Here is a 17,915-nt window from a genome sequence, read left to right as displayed (position 1 = left end):
CTTCAGCTGCTGCTTCTGGTGAAAGATTTGTGTTTATAACAATCTGTACCTCCCTCCCCAGGGATGCTACAGTCACCAGGATTATGATCTCTCCAGTCAAAAGAACAAGCTAAACTTCAGAAACTGGAATGTGAAAACATTTGTTGGCAATCTAAAGTCCTAGTAACTGCAAAAGGCAAATGGCCATTGTGACCCGAGGACTGTCAAGGTACAACATCGACGCCACTCCTCTTAGAAAATCTTTGCTTGCAGTGATGGAACAGTGAAGGAGTTTTGTACAGGGTACACTTTCTTCGGAAAGTTTCTAGCTGCCTCCTCCACCTCTTCAGTATGAGAACAGAATGTCCTAAAGAGGGTTGCTCAGTCATTTATGCAACTGGATCATAGAATCCCAAGATTACAGAAAGAAGCCAATGAGCCTGTTTATCATGACCAATCCTCAAAGGGCACCAGGTGGCTCATCAATTGCCACTGCTGTCTCACACTACCAGCAACTCTGATTCGATTCCAGCCTTGGTAACCGTGTGGGGTTTGCTCTTTTTCAATATGTCTGGGTAGATTTCCTTCCTCTGGTTTCCTCCCACAGTCCAAAGATGAGCTGAGATTAGCTGGATTGGCCATAATTTTAATGCTGGGTTACGGGGATAGGTCAGGAGCCTGAGTCTTGGTGGGATGCAGAATGGATTGACCAGTGGCCTCTTTCTACACTGTAGCAATTCTATTGCCTAATCTTTGGACTATGGAAGGAAACCGGAACACCTGGAGGAAATCCACAGGGAGAATGTGCAAACTCCACATAAGGTCGTCCAAGGTTGGAATCAAGCCCAGAATGGAGCCTGGGTCCCTGGAGCTGCAAGGCCTCAGTGCTAGCTACTATGCCCCTAGGATACCAAGCACTTGTATATTTTGTTTCAAAATACCTCAATGGTAAATTTTGATATGTGCTTGAGAGTACTAATAAGGCCTTTGTGTTTAACATCACAACTGAAAATTGTACCACAACTTGAAGAGTAAGCTTAGAGTTTGTGCTCAAAATCCTAGAATGGGGACTTGTTGGGAGCATACTGTGAACATCAATATGTGTAGGACATTTTAAACTATAGAACGCACAGTGTTCCATAAGTGGCAAAACTAAAATAAAGACTGTTCATGTGGGACTTTCTATTAAATGGACACAAGTCAGAAATGGTAGAATGTAGGAAAAGCATAAGAATGTTCAGAATGGTGGCCGAAAAACTAAAACTTTAAAAAAATTACCATGTAATCAAAGCTAGAACATGAAAAGCAAGGATACCAAAAAAGAAAATGTCAAATATGGAGATCCTCTAATTTTCAATAATTGCATAAATGCAAACAAGTGAGTCACAAGGCATTTCATGGACATGATGATAAACTTTGTTATGCAATTACATTCAGCACAAAATAATTTGAATCTGAAGTAAATTATATTAACCAGTATTTTATCTTTATATCCCTTTTTGCCTTTATTTGTTTCAAAATAAATACCTGCCCAAATCTGTAACCGGAAGGTATATGAATTATACAAAATATTGAAACCGTGTACATGAATATTGTAATAAAATACATGTATTTTGTAACCATTTGCTACATTTGTTTATTTTGTAAAGATTTGATCTATGTATTTGTTACCAAGTATTAGGCAGTAGTATTTGAATATATTTTTAATTAAGGCGTATGATTTTCTTTTCACGGCTAGAGTTACAGCTTGACATTTTTACATGGCATCCATATTGAAATGCATAATTTTCCTTATGGTCCCTGTCTTCCTGCTGGGATGATAATGTTTTGATGTATTTTTCTGCTGCTGTGATGAGAGGGTTGCTGCTGCTGCTCTGACATATTCATTCAGATGAATAATTATAACTTGTGCAATGTCAAGCAGATGATGGCAGATCTTTGCACATCAAGCCAAAGCCTGATCGCCAGTGCAGGTGTTTCACAGCATGATCAGATAAAGCCAGTGGTTTGAAGCTGAGATGGCACATCTTGACTAGTGAGGAATGAGCATCAAGGGCAAAGTGGCCTATGCCCATATGTAACTGTTATCTCACTGGACAGCTTTATCTAGTGACAGGGCTGTTAACCTCTTGCTCTTAACTGCAACAAAAGTAAAAATATTAATTGAAGCCTCTGACTTCCTCATGGAAAGCCACCTAAAGGTAAAGGGTTAATTTCATACAGACTAATCTTTGATTACAACCTTGTTAACATTCTGAGGTCTCTTTTATTTAAGAAATGAATTAGCTTTCCTGGAGATCAAGACAATAATGCACCTTTCCTTATTGTGCTTTTGAATATATAAAGCATGGCTTCATGTTCAAAAAACAGACTCCAAGCTAAAGGCATTCAAAGTAGTGAAGTCTGACTTTTGACTCAAGCAGATTTTTGTGTTGTTAATTCTCTTACTCATATAGTCACCTATTTTAGTGATGTTCTGTCGGTGTGATTTAGAAAATGTAATGGTTGAATTGTGTATTAAATTAACAGTCCATGGTCTGCACCACAAAGATAACCATAGAAATATTGATTTTAGTTAACCCGTCATAAGTATTACAACCATTTTTATACGCAAACTAACTTCAGACTTGTGATTATAAAAGGACAGAAGTTTTGTTTTAAATGAATTTAAACATATGTAGCATAAATGCTTTATTTGTGGAAACGAAAGTATGTTTGATGAGCTGTCAAGCACCTGACTGCCTCAAGGCCTTGAAGTTGAAAATGAAAGTGATTGCTTGGAAATTTATATCTGAAAAAAATCACACTGAAGTTGAAATGGAATGTGGATAATGTAAATACTGCAGAACTCAATTAGTTATCTGCCTGTAATGTGCGAGGAATTTGATTTTATAAAGAGTGTGCAAATAAACTATGCTTAAGCCAAGTGGTAGCAGACAGTACTTTTAAATTAAGGTATTAATGATCTAAACTGCTGGAATGATTGGCAAGGTTACTGTGAAAGTTTAAGTTCCGATAAGCTTTTTGTTTTTAAAGTGAAAGAAGAAAGAAAATCCTTACAAATTATGAATGAGCCAATGTTAAATTCACAGAGGATCATACATTTTGTAAGTTTTGATGCTACTTGGCCCAGTTACGCACTGCAAGCTAAAGGGGTGGGGGGATGTTGAACTATTTGCTTTGGATTTCCACAGCAGATGGAGCCACTTTACTGTAATACAACCATAAATAAACTTTCAGTAAAAATTGCTGAGGCAGACTAAACCTTTCAGGATAGTTTACATTAAAGCAAAAGCGTGTGCCTGCAGCAGAATGGATAAGTAAAGAACGTAGATCTGCAGTCTGTCATGCTGACAAGGGTTAGTGGCTTTGAGCCAGACACAATCAGTTGTCAATCATTTATGTGATTCACAACTTGAGCATAAGAAAATGCAACTGAGATGGAGACATTGGATGTAGATGAATGAAAATATTTGATTTTCTTTCAAATGAGCAGAGATGGGGCAAACATTTTACTTAATTTGTGAAGTCTGCTTTGAGGTTGATAAATACAGTAGGCATTTAGGGAAAGATCCTGCCCTTCAGGTGTCTATGTCTATAGCTTCACATTAAGTGTGTAGTAAATTCGAGTATCTTCCTTTGTCATGTCATTGGTTTCAACGTGTAGCATGGGTGAAAAAGAACTGCAAAAAGTTGAATTGTACATTTTGTTTAAATGTCTAAGTTTATATGATGTATGTGTTTTGACTGAAACTGTGATATCGCCTTCAATTTATGAGTGCATTTGCTGAATTCTGCCCAAATTATTAAAACATGACCAGGTGCGATCAAAGATAAAATTCTAAGTTGTTCTTTGTCAGGAATCTTGTATTTTCAGTCTGGGTATTGCATATACAATTGCATAAATGGAAATCAGAAAATTTAAATCAAAGACTTCTCCACTGTTCGATTTAAGGAGGAGTAGAAAATCCAAATAGCCAACATGATAGAAGAATTTACATAACATTGCAACAAATGCTTCCCACGTGAATAGTAATCTCTATTACGGGGCAGAATTGTGTGCGTGAAGTCATCAAGTCCATAGGAAGGAGTAAGAAAGGCTACTTGGAGAATATTCTTTTCCCAATAATGCATGTCTGGAACATTTCTGTGCATCCTACTGCCTCTGCAGCAATGTACTGAACAGATACCATTTATACCAGTTTCGCTTTTAATTATGTTAGTCTGCATAGACATGGTTACCAAAAAGGATTCTCCTTTTCAATCTCTCTCCTCACTTGAGGTGTGATGACTCTCAGGTTAAGCCATCACCAGTCATCTCTCTCTTTACTTAGAGAGCAGCCCCATGATCTGGTCAGATTATGGTACCTTTACCTTACTTTATAATAATGCATTCCAGAACTACACACAATAATCAAGGTGTGGCCTAACTAATGTTTTATACAGCTCCAGCATAAATTCTATGCCTCAGCTAATAAATATGCCGCCTTAATCACTTTATCCATCTGTATTGTTACCTTAAGGGATTGGTGTGCAAGCTAATGTCTCTTTGATCCTCAGTGCTTCCCAGAATCCTACTGTTCATCAGGTATTCTCTTGTCTTGTTTGTCCTACCCAAGTGCATCACCTCACATTTATCTGAATTGAATTCCATTTGCCACTGATCTTGTAACTTATTTCTTGTAATCTAGAGGTATACTCCTCACTATTTGACACTCCTCCAATTTTTTGAATCATCTGCTAATGTCCTGATCAACCCTCCTACGTTTTAAGTCTAAATCATTTATATAAAACACAAATCACAAGGTCCCAACACTGACTGTGTGGGACACCACAGGACACCGACTTCCAGTCATTGTGGATCCACTTTGTCAGATTTCCATGGCTCCATAGGGGCTCTTACTTTTGCTATCCATTTCTCTTGGGAGATCGTCACAAAAGCCTTGCTGCAATCCAAGTAGATTACAATAGACCATAAGACATGGGAGCAAAAATTAGGCTGTTCAGCCCATCAAGTCTGCTCCACCATTCAATCATGGCTGATAAGTTTCCCATCCTCATTCTCCTGCTTTCTGCCCACAATCCTTGATCCCTTGATAGTCAAGAACCTATCTATTTCAGTCTTAAATATGCTTAATGACCTGGCCTCCACAGCCTTCTGTGGCAATGAATTCCATAGATTCACCACCCTCTGGCTGAAGAAGTTTCTCCTTGTCCCCGTTCTAAAAGGTCTTCGCTTTACTCTAAGGGTGTGCCCTTGGGTCCTAGTCTCTCCTATCAATGAAATCGTCTTCCCAACATCCACTCTGTCCAGGCTATTCAGTATTCTGTAAGTTTCAATTCGATTCCCTCTCACCCTTCTAAACTCCGTTGGGTATAAATCCAGTGTCCTCAAACATTCCTTACATGTTAAGCTTTTCTGTCTTGGGATCATTCTCGTGAACCTCCTCTGAACACACTCCAGGGCCAGTATGTCCTTCCTGAGATATGGGGCCCAAAGCTGTGCACGATACTTAAAATGCTACTTCTTTGCCCATTCTCTTAACCTATCCAAACCTTTCTGCAGCCTCCCTGCTTCCTTAATGTCACCTGTCCCTCTATCTATCTTTGTATCATCTGCAAACTTAGCCAGATTGCCCTCAGTTCCTTCATCTAGATCGTTAACATATAAAGTGAAAAATTGTAGTCCCAACATTGACTCTTTCGGAACACCACTCGTCACTGGCTGCCATCCTGAGAAGGACTCTTTTATCCCCACTTTCTGCTTTCTGCCAGACGGCCAAGCTTCTGTCCATGCTAGCACCTTGCCCCTGACAGCATGGGCCCGTATCTTTCACATTAAAAGTCTCCTCTACACACCTGGTTACTCTTCGAAAAATTCAGTCAGGTTGGTCAGACATGGGATCAGTCATGATCCTATTGAATAATGGAATCACTCAAAGAGCCAAACAACCTATGCTTGTTCCTATTTCTTTATAATCTTATGACTTCTCTTTAACAAAATGATGCTGATTGTTTGTTTGTTTGTTTGTTTGTTTGTTTGTTTGTTTGTTTGTTTTTGTTTAATCCCTTCCTCTCCAAATGTAGATTAATTATGACTCTTTAAATTCCTTCCAAACGTTACCCCACCACCAAGGTTAGAACAGCAATAGTCCGATCACTTGTACAACATTGTGTGTGTGTGTGTGTGTGTGTGTGTGTGTCTCTCTCTCTCTGTCTCTAAGTTCTGCAATACACCTGATTAGGTTCCAGGGATTTATTTACCTTTTGTGTTTTATAATCTCCAACACCTCCTCTTCTGTTTTATGGACACTTTTCAAGGTATTACTGTTTATTTCCCCAAGTTCCCTAGCATCCATGTTATTCTCCAGAGTAAGTATTGAGGTGAAATATTTCTTTAGTATCTTCCTCCATCTTTTGTGGTTCCACTCAGATGGCCTCGCACTCTCTGTGAGCAGTCACTTCCTCTCGTGTTTCCTGTGGCTCAGTTCCTTTGATGCAAGTAATGATGTTTGATACAGCTTTGATATGCCTTGCTTAAGCCTTGAAGCTTCTTGAGTTGTACTAGTTTAGTACTTGACATGTAGGTGGTATTTAATGAAAGTGATGGCGACCTTGCTGGCAGGCTAGAAAGCCAGTTAGAATTCTGTGTTGCCATTTTTTTAAAAGTAAGGCAAACTTATTAAATGACACTTGGGCATGTAACTGGATAGAGGCGGGCTTATGCCTGGAGCAGAAGTCACCCCCTGCCGTCAGCTGCCAGCATATGAGAGGCCAGCAGCTCGAATGAATGGCAGTGCTACCAGGGAGGCTATGGCTGCTGCTAGTGTGTCAGCCGAGCGAAGGCTTAGTATTAACATTGGATTCCAGCCTGCAGGAATGCAGGATTGTAGTGGAAGAGAGTCGGCAACAGGGGCCCGGGGGGGGTCTGTCAGTGAGTACCTCCCTTCTTACTGGGTGCCTCAATCCTGCCTTTGAATGAAGGAAACCATCCATTCCAGAAGCCTGCAAGCAAGCTCACACAAAGTTTGCTTATCCTGCTTCTGGTGTAAACAGCCTGTGATGCACTACTTCGTTAATGCACGTAGTTGCATGGTGGTGACCTTAAGTGGCTATTAATTGCCCAGTTAAGGGTCTCTATTGACTGCCCAGAGGGAAGGCTGAATCTGTCAATCCCAGCATAGGCAATACTCAGTTGGGATCCCCAACTGCCAACCTACCACCCAATGAAATGTCCCTCTGCTGACAAATGCCATAGAGGAGAGCATTAAATTCACTTTGTACGTCAGAATCCAGGCCTCCATTCTGCATCTGTGTTACTACACTCCTACTGGGGTTATTGTGTGTATTTTGTTTTGGCTGTAGTTTTTGCATTCGCTTGGTATTTTGGAATTATTTCAGTCAAACAATAATACTTCAGTCTCAACTGTATCCTATGAAAGGACATTACTTTATTCACCCCTTTATTCTGAAAAACAGGCATTGTCCAATTCTCTCTGCTTTCTGCCTCTTAAGTCAAGTTAGTACCCAGACTATAATTCTGCCTTTAATCCCATGGATTTCAATTTTGCTAACAGTTTATTCTGTGGTGCCTTATAGTATATATATTCAAATCATCAGCACTACGTTCATTAACCTTCTCTACCATTTCATCAAATAACTCTGTTAAACATTTCCTTTCTCAGAGCTGTTTGATACATCTTCACAGTCAGTTTCTGGCAGCAGTGGAGTCACTGCAGGAATTCTGGGATATTATGGATGAGATAGATGAGAAGACCTGGGTGCTAGAACCAGAAAAACCAGCACGTGCAACCACAACGCGCAGAATTGCCATTGGTACATCTCTTTTTTATTATAAGTTACAGATCTATCTGACTAGTTTTGAAATGACATTGAGAAAATATATGAATAGTACAGATGCTGATATGCTATTCCAGCATTTCCTTAAACAAAATCATTATAGGAATACTGATTTTTTTTTTAAAAAGAGGCTGAGGGGTGACCTTAGACATTCATAAAATCGTGATGGGCATTTAAGTTCTTTTTTCCCAGGGTAGGGGGTCCAAAACTAGACAACATAGGTTTAAAGTGAGAGAGAAAAGATTCAAAAGAGACCTGAGGGGCAACATTAGTGGTGGACACTGGTACAATTACAACATTTAAAATGCATATGGATGAGTACATGAATAGGAAGGGTTTAGAGGGATATGGGCCGAATGCTAACAAATGGGACTAGATCAGTTTAGGATATTTGGTCAGCATGGACGAGTCGGTGTGAAGGTCTATTTTGTGCTTTATAACTCAATGAATCTATGTAAGAAACCTCCAGTAATGATGATTGTATTGACTTTATTGTTGTTCTTACTTTCTGAAGTTGTGGGAGAAAACCCTATATTTGCTTAGCTTTAGCCTTTAATCATTCATTGTTTTCCTTTCAGGTCTTATACGTTGTGAAATTCAAGACTGTAAGCAGGTTATCCCTGATATATAACCTCGTTTAAACAGGGGAAAAAAAAATCCCTTCAATTACCAGAAATGACACTGACCCCGGCCAGCAATGTTTTACTCATACACGCAACGAGAACCTTATCTCGATGATGGAAAGACTCTTCAGCATCTGTGAAGAGAAATCAGAATTAACGTTCCAGGTCCTGTGATTGAGGATAGGTCACCGGACTAGAAATGTTAACTCTGATTTCTCATTATAGATGCTGCCAGATCTGCTGAGCTTTTCCAGCAACTTCTGTTTTTGTTTCTGATTTACAGCATCCACCTTTTTTTTGTTCTTTATTAGTAATGTTGTTTCTATTCATGTAATAAATAACACTCAATATTTTCAAACGAAATCAGAATAACAACATAACTAAAGTCACAAATACAGTATTAATTGATTACTACATTTTTCCATCAATTACAGGTTTTAGATTGGGAGCGGGTAGGAGTAGAGAATTGATCCTAATTGTTGTTTACAGAAGTGTAGAAAATAGGTTAATTCCCAGTAGTATTTAGTAACGAGTTGTCCTCCATTTTATAATTACTGTCTCCTCCAAGCCAGCGTTCTGCTTCCAATCCCCACAATTGACTTCCCAAGCTGACTATCGCAGCTGTACCCATTGACTTTCAGTGAACAGATTTCCAGGACTGACTGGCAAATGGTTGTGACTGACAAGGAACAGCAGTCTTGATTGATGAGTGACCAAGCACCTGACTGATCACTGCAGCTCCCTGCCAGAGTTACTGCTAATTCCCAGATTGGTTGGACTCGACACCCAGGACTGACTACGATCCAGTCCCTGGACTGTAAGGGTATGGGACCTATGACTGTGAATGCCCCAATTGACTTGACCATGTGAAATCCTTACAAGAAAGTCGTTGATGTAGCAGAGGAAAAGGTGGGGAGTGGTGCTGGTGTAACTGCAGAAGATGGACTGTTTCATATACCCGACGAAGAGGCAGGCATACATGCAGCCCATGTGAATGCCCATGGCTACCCCTTTGATCTGAAGGAAGTGGGAGGATTCAAAGGAGAAGTTGTTGAGGGTGAAGACCAGTTCCACCAATCAAATAAGTGTGTTGATGGAGGGGTACTGGTTGGGTTGGCAAGAGAGGAAGAAACTGAGGACTTGAAGGCTTTCGCCATGGCGGATGGGCATGTACAAGGACTGGACGTCCATGATGATGATGAGGCATTGGGGGCTGGGGAAGGGTAAGTCATGGAGGAAGTAGAGAGTGTGAATAGTGCTCTGAATGTACATGAGGAGTTGCTGGACCAAGAGGGCAGAACGGTGTCAAGGTATGCGAAAATTTGGTGGGGCATGAGCAGGCTGAGACGATGGGTCGACTGGGGCAGGCAGGTTTGTGAATTTTGGGTAAAAGGTAGAACTGGAAGGTATGGGGTTCTGGGACTATGAGGTCAGAGGCTGTGGATGGGACATCCCCTCAGGTGATAAAGTTTTGGAATAGTCTGGGATTGGGAGGAGGTTTGGTGATGGGAAGTGAGGTTGTGGTCAAGGGGGCAGTAGGAGAAGGTGTCTGTGAGTTGGGGCCTGGCTTCAGCGTTGTACAGGTCAGTGTGCCAAACTACCACTGTGCTCCCCCATGTCCACTGGTTTGATGGTAAGGTTGGGGTGAGAGGGAAGGGGCTGCGCATTGCATGGGTGAGAGGGGTGGACAGGTTGAGGCGGTCAATGTCATGGCGGCCTTTGGAGATGAAGAGGTCGAGGGTGGGTAACCGACCAGCACCGGGTATCCAAGTGGGAGTATTTTGGAGGCAGAAGAAGGGCTCCTCAGAGTGTGGGTGGGAGCCCTGATGGAAAAAGTAAATGTAGAGGCGGCTGAAGAAAAAATCATTGACTCCATGCGTGTGGAATTCGTTGGCCCAATCTGTATACTGATTATTATAAATGACTTATTGTGCCAGTACCACCTGACTGAGCACAGTCCCCTTTGGTCTGGCTGAAGACCACTCCCCTTAAAGTTTGAGACATGATGTTTATTTGAAGCACATTCAGTGTGTTGGCTGCATAAGCCAGACACCGATTGCAAGGTAACACTAGAATGATGCCATACAGCTGCTCCCTCGAATGATCATGACTAGCAAACCTGACATGCTGTCTGGATTTGCATTTCCACTAAAAGAGACTGCTGAAGTACTGTGATCCTGCAGTTGTTAATGAGGCAGCAAAGTTCAAAAAGGCAAGGCAGAAATACAGTGAGCATTCAAGTGAGCACAATGTGAGTAGTGAGCGCTAAGAGAGCTAAGAATTCTGAGATACATTCTGTTCCAATGCATGAGATGGATGTGTGTTCCTGTGTGCAGGGTAGCAGCAACTTTATTATCAAAGATGTCCGTGAGCTCCAAAGTGCAGTAATGAAGTGATGAACTCTATAATAAATAAGTTGATGATGAGCCATAAGGATGCGAGGCTGGTCCTTGGCTGATGCCAGTCTCTGTGCAGAGAGGGTACAAACAGTCACTACCCATGAACTGTATTCACATACCCGGGAATTCTGGCAGACCCCATTAACCTGCAGCCACCTTGTACTTTTGCTAACTTTATGTCAGGAATTGGCATCTTCTATTTTCTCTCCTGTACCCGAGAAAGTAGAAATCTGCGTACAAGCGAGGTGGAATTAGGTAAGAGTGAGGTGTTGATGTAGCAAATGGACTCCCTGTCACTCATCAGTGAAACTGTCATCTCATCTTTTCAAATGCAAAAAGTTAGTTTTCTTTTTTCTCAACATCAAAGCGTCTCATTTTTCCATTCTTGCCATTTTCTTCCAACAATTGCCATTGCTCACTTTGTTTACAGTGAGAAAATTCCGCCCATTAACTCTTGTTCCTTTGTAACATTGAAAGTCAAGTTAATCGTAGATTCCTCAGTGCAAATTAGGCATTTTGTCTCCTCCAAAGATCATCCCACCCAGACCCAGTCCCTAGCATATTCCTGTCACCTCATTTACCACAGATAACCCACCTAGCCTGAACATAATGGGAAATGGTCAATCCATCTAACCTGTACATCTTCAGCATGTGAGGGGAAACCCAGGGTTGGGGGCGCGGTGGAGGAGGAAATGTACAAATTTGACATGGACAATTGCCCAAGGCTAGAATTGAACCTGGGTCCCTGGCGCCAGATCCCTACCATCCTAATTTTCTTAGAATTTGAGTATATGCAAGTGAAACATTGAAATTATTACTCAGTTTTCTGGCAGTTCTTATAAAATTTTATGATCTGCTCAACAGCAAGTGTCAATTAAATAGCACCTTCATTCATAAAAGTAGCAGGTTATTTCCCAGGAGAGTTTTCACATGAAATTAGACCGTACAGACAATAAGGATTTGTGACAAATCACCAAAAGCTTTGTCAAAGAGATGGAGAGACTCCAATATAAACTACTTTATATCTTTGTGTCAGCATTCTCAGTCGATTGAAGTTTTTTTTATGAGTTAGCAATTTTAATTACTTGTTCTTGGATTTCGCAGGTAACAATGTTTCAATAAATATAGAAGTGGATCCGCGGCATCCTAAAATGTTGCCTGAATGCTGCTTCCTTGGTGCCGATCATGGTATGTGACCCTCTTGAAATGGGTTCCTGCTTTTCAAATTCTTTGCATATTGCAGTCATGATGTAAAATATTAACCATACTGATTTGATCCTAGTGGTAACTCCACTGAGAAATAAACTGAACGCCAACATGCATCTTTGGTAAGCAGTATTCAAATATTGGTCTCATCTGAGCGCTTGATGAAAAGCAATTGCCTTCTGCACCTCATGGTTAAAGGAAAAACTTTGCAATTAAATATAGGATATGCTTTTCAGGTCTCCAGAGTGCACCGTGCTGCAAAATCTAAAGGATATGTTGGAGGTAGACTTTCCATCCCCGGACAGTCATGAAAAGTCTGTAAGTTACAGCCATTGTCTGATCATTAGAGAAAACTAAAACTTGCAGATAATGCAGTTTTCTGGGGACTGTATTGAACTTTTAAAATATGTACATGGCTTCGATGTTGTAGAAGATTTCTAAAGTTTTCACTTCAGATTTCTGCAGCATTGAAGAAAATTATGGGGAGCACACAAAACTTGAAAAGTATTTGTATAAAGGTTTTTCTTTGGGAGGATATTTTATGGAAGTGGCACCTGTAAAGTAGAAATAGCCCTCCATATGCATTGAGATAAAGTGAAGGCAGTAGGCTATCTAAAGCAATATAAATTGTATTGCATGTCAAAAGCCTGTGCTGTTCTTCATTTCTAAATGTTACTATTGAAGCAAAATTCTTAATTTGTAGCTTAAGCATGTTTACAAACACAATACTGAAGAAACTCACCATGTTTGTGGCGAGAGAAACAATGTTAATGTTTTGAGTCTGGTCTGATTTCTTCAGAACTACAACATGTTTACAAGTTCCTGCTATAAAGGAAGGCAATAATCACCACTGCATGCAAATATGTTACTTCTCAAAGATTTATAAGATCTGCTATAAATACAACTGTTCAATTATGCAAGTAAGCTGAAATTATTGTGCAAATGTGGAATTTATTTATTAATTTAATTTTTTCTGAAAAATGAATGAGTGCAGGTAGTTAAGCTTTACCACTTCATTTCTCACCTTCAGTCTATTGGCTGTCTACCACTCAAAAGATGCATAAATAGAAGAACGTTGTTAGTCACACAGACTGGTCACTCCTGCACTATGCTAATAAACTTTATCTTAGACTGGAAGAAAATGCCTTCAAGTATGAGACTCTTTTATGTCTTCCAACTAGTCAGGAAATGGCATTGCTATCTGATTACAGGATGTTCTAATAGCAATAGTGCATGGGAAATGTATGTAGATTTCTCCATTCTACAAGAACTACAACTGCAAATTATGTTTCTATAAATTTTCTATAAAAATAAGTGCAATTATTATTACAAATCTAAAAAAAATGCACATAAGATTAACTCTTAAATATTTAATTTGTAAAACACTGGAATGCATGTGTAGTTGAAATATTCTTAGTTAATATCAGATTTTTTTTCCTTCAAAACTTCAAGGAAGGCTTTTGGAAAATGTAGTTATTAGTTTAATATTCATTTAATATTTGATGGGCTCTTGAAAGAAATTAAATTTCAGGCCAATCATACTCATTAGACAAGGAACTGATATTCAATACATTTTCATTAACTGAAAATTACAAAATGGTGGATGTAGAGTTCTGCACACCTCAGAAAATTAATATAAGACTATACATCCTTCCTGTTTATATGTTTATCTTCCTTGGAGTATTCTTTTCTTAACACTTGCCTTGTAATTTGTCAGAAGTGACTTTTTTTCCTTCTAGCTAGCCAGTAAATTGTGAATTGCTTGTACTTAACCTAAACCAAAAGCTTCTGACTATCACATCATGTTAAAAAAGAAGATAATTACATATCCGGTAGTAATTTGTTTTTTCCTCTGCTCATCCATCCAGAAAGATTCTCAAGTCCTTCTGTTGCATCATCCAACTATGTCAAGATTTTTTTCCACATTTATTAACTGGAACTTTCTTTCACGTGTTCAGAATTCTGTGTGTGTGAAGGAAGACTTCTTGATATCAGTTCTAAAAAAAGCCTTTTACTAGTTTCAATCTCTGATCCTTATTCTGCTTTTGAAAGATGAAAGTAGTGTTCTGTATGTGCTGCAATATCATGAGTAACTTTTTTTTATGAGATCATATGTTCCCTTTCATTTTTAGATGGAAAAGTTCCTAGTTCTTGAGTGTTTTCTACTAACACCTGATATCGATCAATCTTTTTGCTCTCCACATTTCTCTAAAGGAGGTGGATTTTCAACTGTGCCATCTCAGAAACACCATCTTTTCATAAGACATTTCATAAATGTCTGGATTTTTATCTATTATCCCCCATATCCCAACTGTCCAGGCAGGTGTCTCTTATTTAGAGGTCAGAACATAAGCAGTGTTCAAGCTGCAGTCTAACTAGAGCACTGCTGTTTGACCAGTTATCTTCTGACTTCTAATCAAGTGTCTTGGATTTGTTCCACATTCATTTGCAGCTCTACATTTGTTAGCATGTTTGTCATGGAGTCAACAAAGAATCCCTAAGGTTTGTTTAATTTGTTTTTTTAGGGATTGAAAAATCATTTGTAGTATGTGTCTTTCTACTTGAAAGTACTTGATTCATATTGCATTTCATTTGTTCTTACCATTTGTATATTCTGGAGCTGGCAGTTCCCTGTGCATTGGTCATGGAATCATAGAATGGGTAAAGGTCAGAAAGAGGTTGTTCAAGCTTTCATGCATGTGCCGACACCCTGAAAAAGCAGTTTGTATCCTTTTAAGAATAGGGGGCCAGCAGTGTGGCAATAATGTCACTGGACTGATAATCCAGAACCCTGGGATGATGGTTCATAATCACATCATGGGAGATAATGACATTTGCATTCAATTTTAAATGTCTGGAATGAAAAACTAGCCAAATAGTGACCATAAATAATGTCTTTTGTCATTAAACCCATCTGGATCACTAATGTCCTGTAGAGAAGGAAATCTTACCATCCTTATCTGGTCTGGCCTACAAGGGGCGGCACGGTGGTCCGTGGTTAGCACTACTGCTTCAAAGTGCCGGGGACCTGGGTTTGCTTCCACACTCGAGTGACTGTTTGTTTGTGTGGAGTTTGCATATTCTCTGTGTGGGTTTCTTCCCTCAGTCCAAAGATGTACAGTTTAAGTGGATTGTCCATCATGTCCAGGGATGTGTAGGTTAAATGGATTTGCCATGATAGTTGCAGCGTTACAGATATAGGGTAGGAGGCTGGCTGGGGCTAGGTCTGGGTGGGATGCTCTTTGGAAGGTCGGTGTAGACTCAGTGGGCTGAATAGCCTGCTTCCACACTGTAAGGGTTTTAATCATTCTCATCTAATCATGTGGTTAACTCTTTACTGACCTCTGGGCATTTATATATAGGCAATAAATACAGACCTAACCAGTGATGCCCATATTCCATGAATTATTACCAAAAAATTAGTAAAGTATATTATCTAGTCATTTTCATATTGTTGTTTATGTTAACTTAGTGTATACAAATTGACTACCATACAAGTTGCTACACATCAATCATAGTTCAGATGTTATTCTGGGTCATCATTGGGTCAAAGAAAGCACATGTAAATATGAGTTTGTTCTTTTTCTTTCCAAAACATTTTAATTCCACTTCTTAGTTTGGCATTGTCTACCCATTTGACTAGTTTTACATTGAACTGAATTTGGGCCATCTGTTGGTGGGAAAGCAGACCAGGTCAACCCGTAATTAAGGATACTGTGCATTGGCTGCATGCCAATCAGGCCATACATCCCTAGCCACACCACAATTTTATAAGTGATAGCAGAGGCACTGTGTGAATCACCTGATTCTCGCCCAGTAGAGCGGTCAATTAATGTCCATGTAAGACCTCACACTGCCATCGTTTTGATTTAATGGTTAGCAAGAAAGGCCTGAACTCAAGTTGCACCACAATAGGTTTAGTAATTTGGCATACTATCATTTAAAGAGGTAAGCTGCCTCTTGCCAGGTTGCAAATACCAATCAGAGGCTCTTTTTGCAGTTCTGAAACTACACATCCATGCCCTCACTCCCTTCCCTGCCCAATATTCCCACCACTACTCTCTTTGTTGGACATGTCAGATTGAATACAATGAGATCTCAGAAATACCTAAAATCTGTCCGTCACTCAAAACCATCTCCTCAGCAAATACCAGTTGTCCTCAGTTGTACGGTACTGTCAGTATGTAGAGGTCCTAGCCTTCAGTTGAGGCCAGCAGCTCCATGAAATGGAACATCTTTCAGGAGAAATGAAAGGCTGTACCTAAAGAAGTAAAAGTGTGCGAGGCCACTAAACAGAGGCAGATTCTCCCCTTAACTTTCAAAGATGCGTGAGACCTACACTCAACGTATGATCTATTCTGTTTTCAATCAGGGCAGTTTGTATATGAGAAACAATAGTGGCAAACCCAATGCATCTCATTTCTTATCTGATTCTCCTCTGACATTCTGTTTCCAGTGAGTAGTTTCTTACTGAAGATGTAAAGGGAAAAAAGGCTTGCGTTTGTGTAGTATATCTTCTAAAATCCTTGCAACATTCGATTATGATCAAATGTCCCAGTTGTTGCCCAGTTGATATATTACCCGATGAGTCCGATTCCTGACAGGAAGCTAGCTGGCTTAGCCATAATTTTTGTAACCAAGCTGATCTTTTATTAAAACATAAACATGCAATGTTTCAATCTTTGTTTTAATAATACAACTAAACAGAAGTTATTAACAAAGACACGAAGATAAACAAGAAACCAAATCATTCTATTCCTTTATAACACAGATTAAAAGATTTTAAAATACAAATGAGAAATAATCCAAGCACTCATTACAAATTGAACAGAAACAACGGCTTTGTATTGTAATTAGTTTGCGCTGGTACATTGTACAAACATTGTCGCAGTTCTTAGAACATTCAGTGCTTTGCCAACAGCAAAACATCATCTAGCTCTATACCAAGGGAAAGAGAGACTTTTTTTTTAATACTTTGATGTGCTTCAAGTAATTAAAATTTCAACTCATCTGCTGGAACTGTAGATAACTTTTTTTCTAATTGTTATTACTATGCTTCTGACCTAGCTTCTTTCCAGTGCTGACCTATCTCTGACACCGCTTTGATTTCTTTTCTACTTTTCTTTTAAAACTTTAAGACCTTAATCTCACTTATTTACCCAACTGTCAACTGTATCCCAATACTGTGGTATGAAATTAATAATAACTTTTATGCTAAAATAATGTAAGTACTTTAAACTATTTTACTTTGGAATGCTACTACAGCAAATGTAACTCCATCGAAAGACTTCTCAGCAGTTCAGAGCTTGATACCTGCTTCACTCTTGAACAACCTCCCAGCACAGAGTAAATGTGGAAGTCAAGTTTGGAACAGTCTTGTCTTCCTCCAGCAACGCGCTCCCCGCCCCCCCCCCCCGGCCCCAATCATCTGGATGGTTCCCTAGAAATTCTGTGTAAGTTTCTCTCATCTGGAATTATGGCTATTGTAACTTTTTAAAGCAAATTGTTCACTAAACACAAAAGAACACATGGTTCAGTTTGATTTCAAAGAACTCTGGTTTGCAATAAAAATACTTAAAGTCATATATATACCTCAGTTTCAAAATACTTAATAACAAATAAATTACTTTTCAAGGATTGCTGGAATAATTTTGTTGATGTCCTTGTTGAGAAATCAGTCAGCAGCCTCTCTACTATTGTCTACTGCAAACATACCTTCCAAGTCAGTAAACCTTTCGGGATTCTTACACTTTTGCATGCTAGAAGATAGGCCTTATCAACAAAAATAGGACATGAGCAATTTGTCCTTTCGTAAACATATTTGGTAACTGGGCCTCAATATCCAATC

At 39.4% G+C, this 17,915-nt stretch overlaps 1 protein-coding gene across 1 annotated transcript in view; it reads left to right on the top strand.

Moving 5' to 3' along the window:
• Positions 1 to 17,915, top strand: part of fancl (FA complementation group L) — an 87,361-nt gene that overhangs the window by 59,491 nt on the left and 9,955 nt on the right. The window contains exons 9-12 of the mRNA XM_060831534.1: positions 7,665 to 7,815; positions 11,966 to 12,049; positions 12,144 to 12,189; positions 12,304 to 12,385. Coding sequence (XP_060687517.1) covers positions 7,665 to 7,815; positions 11,966 to 12,049; positions 12,144 to 12,189; positions 12,304 to 12,385 — 363 coding nt within the window. The remainder of the gene's footprint in view (positions 1 to 7,664; positions 7,816 to 11,965; positions 12,050 to 12,143; positions 12,190 to 12,303; positions 12,386 to 17,915) is intronic.

Source organism: Hemiscyllium ocellatum, chromosome 10 (genome assembly GCF_020745735.1).
Source record: "Hemiscyllium ocellatum isolate sHemOce1 chromosome 10, sHemOce1.pat.X.cur, whole genome shotgun sequence".
Lineage (NCBI taxonomy): Eukaryota > Metazoa > Chordata > Chondrichthyes > Orectolobiformes > Hemiscylliidae > Hemiscyllium > Hemiscyllium ocellatum.
This window is presented reverse-complemented; position numbering and strand designations above follow the sequence as displayed.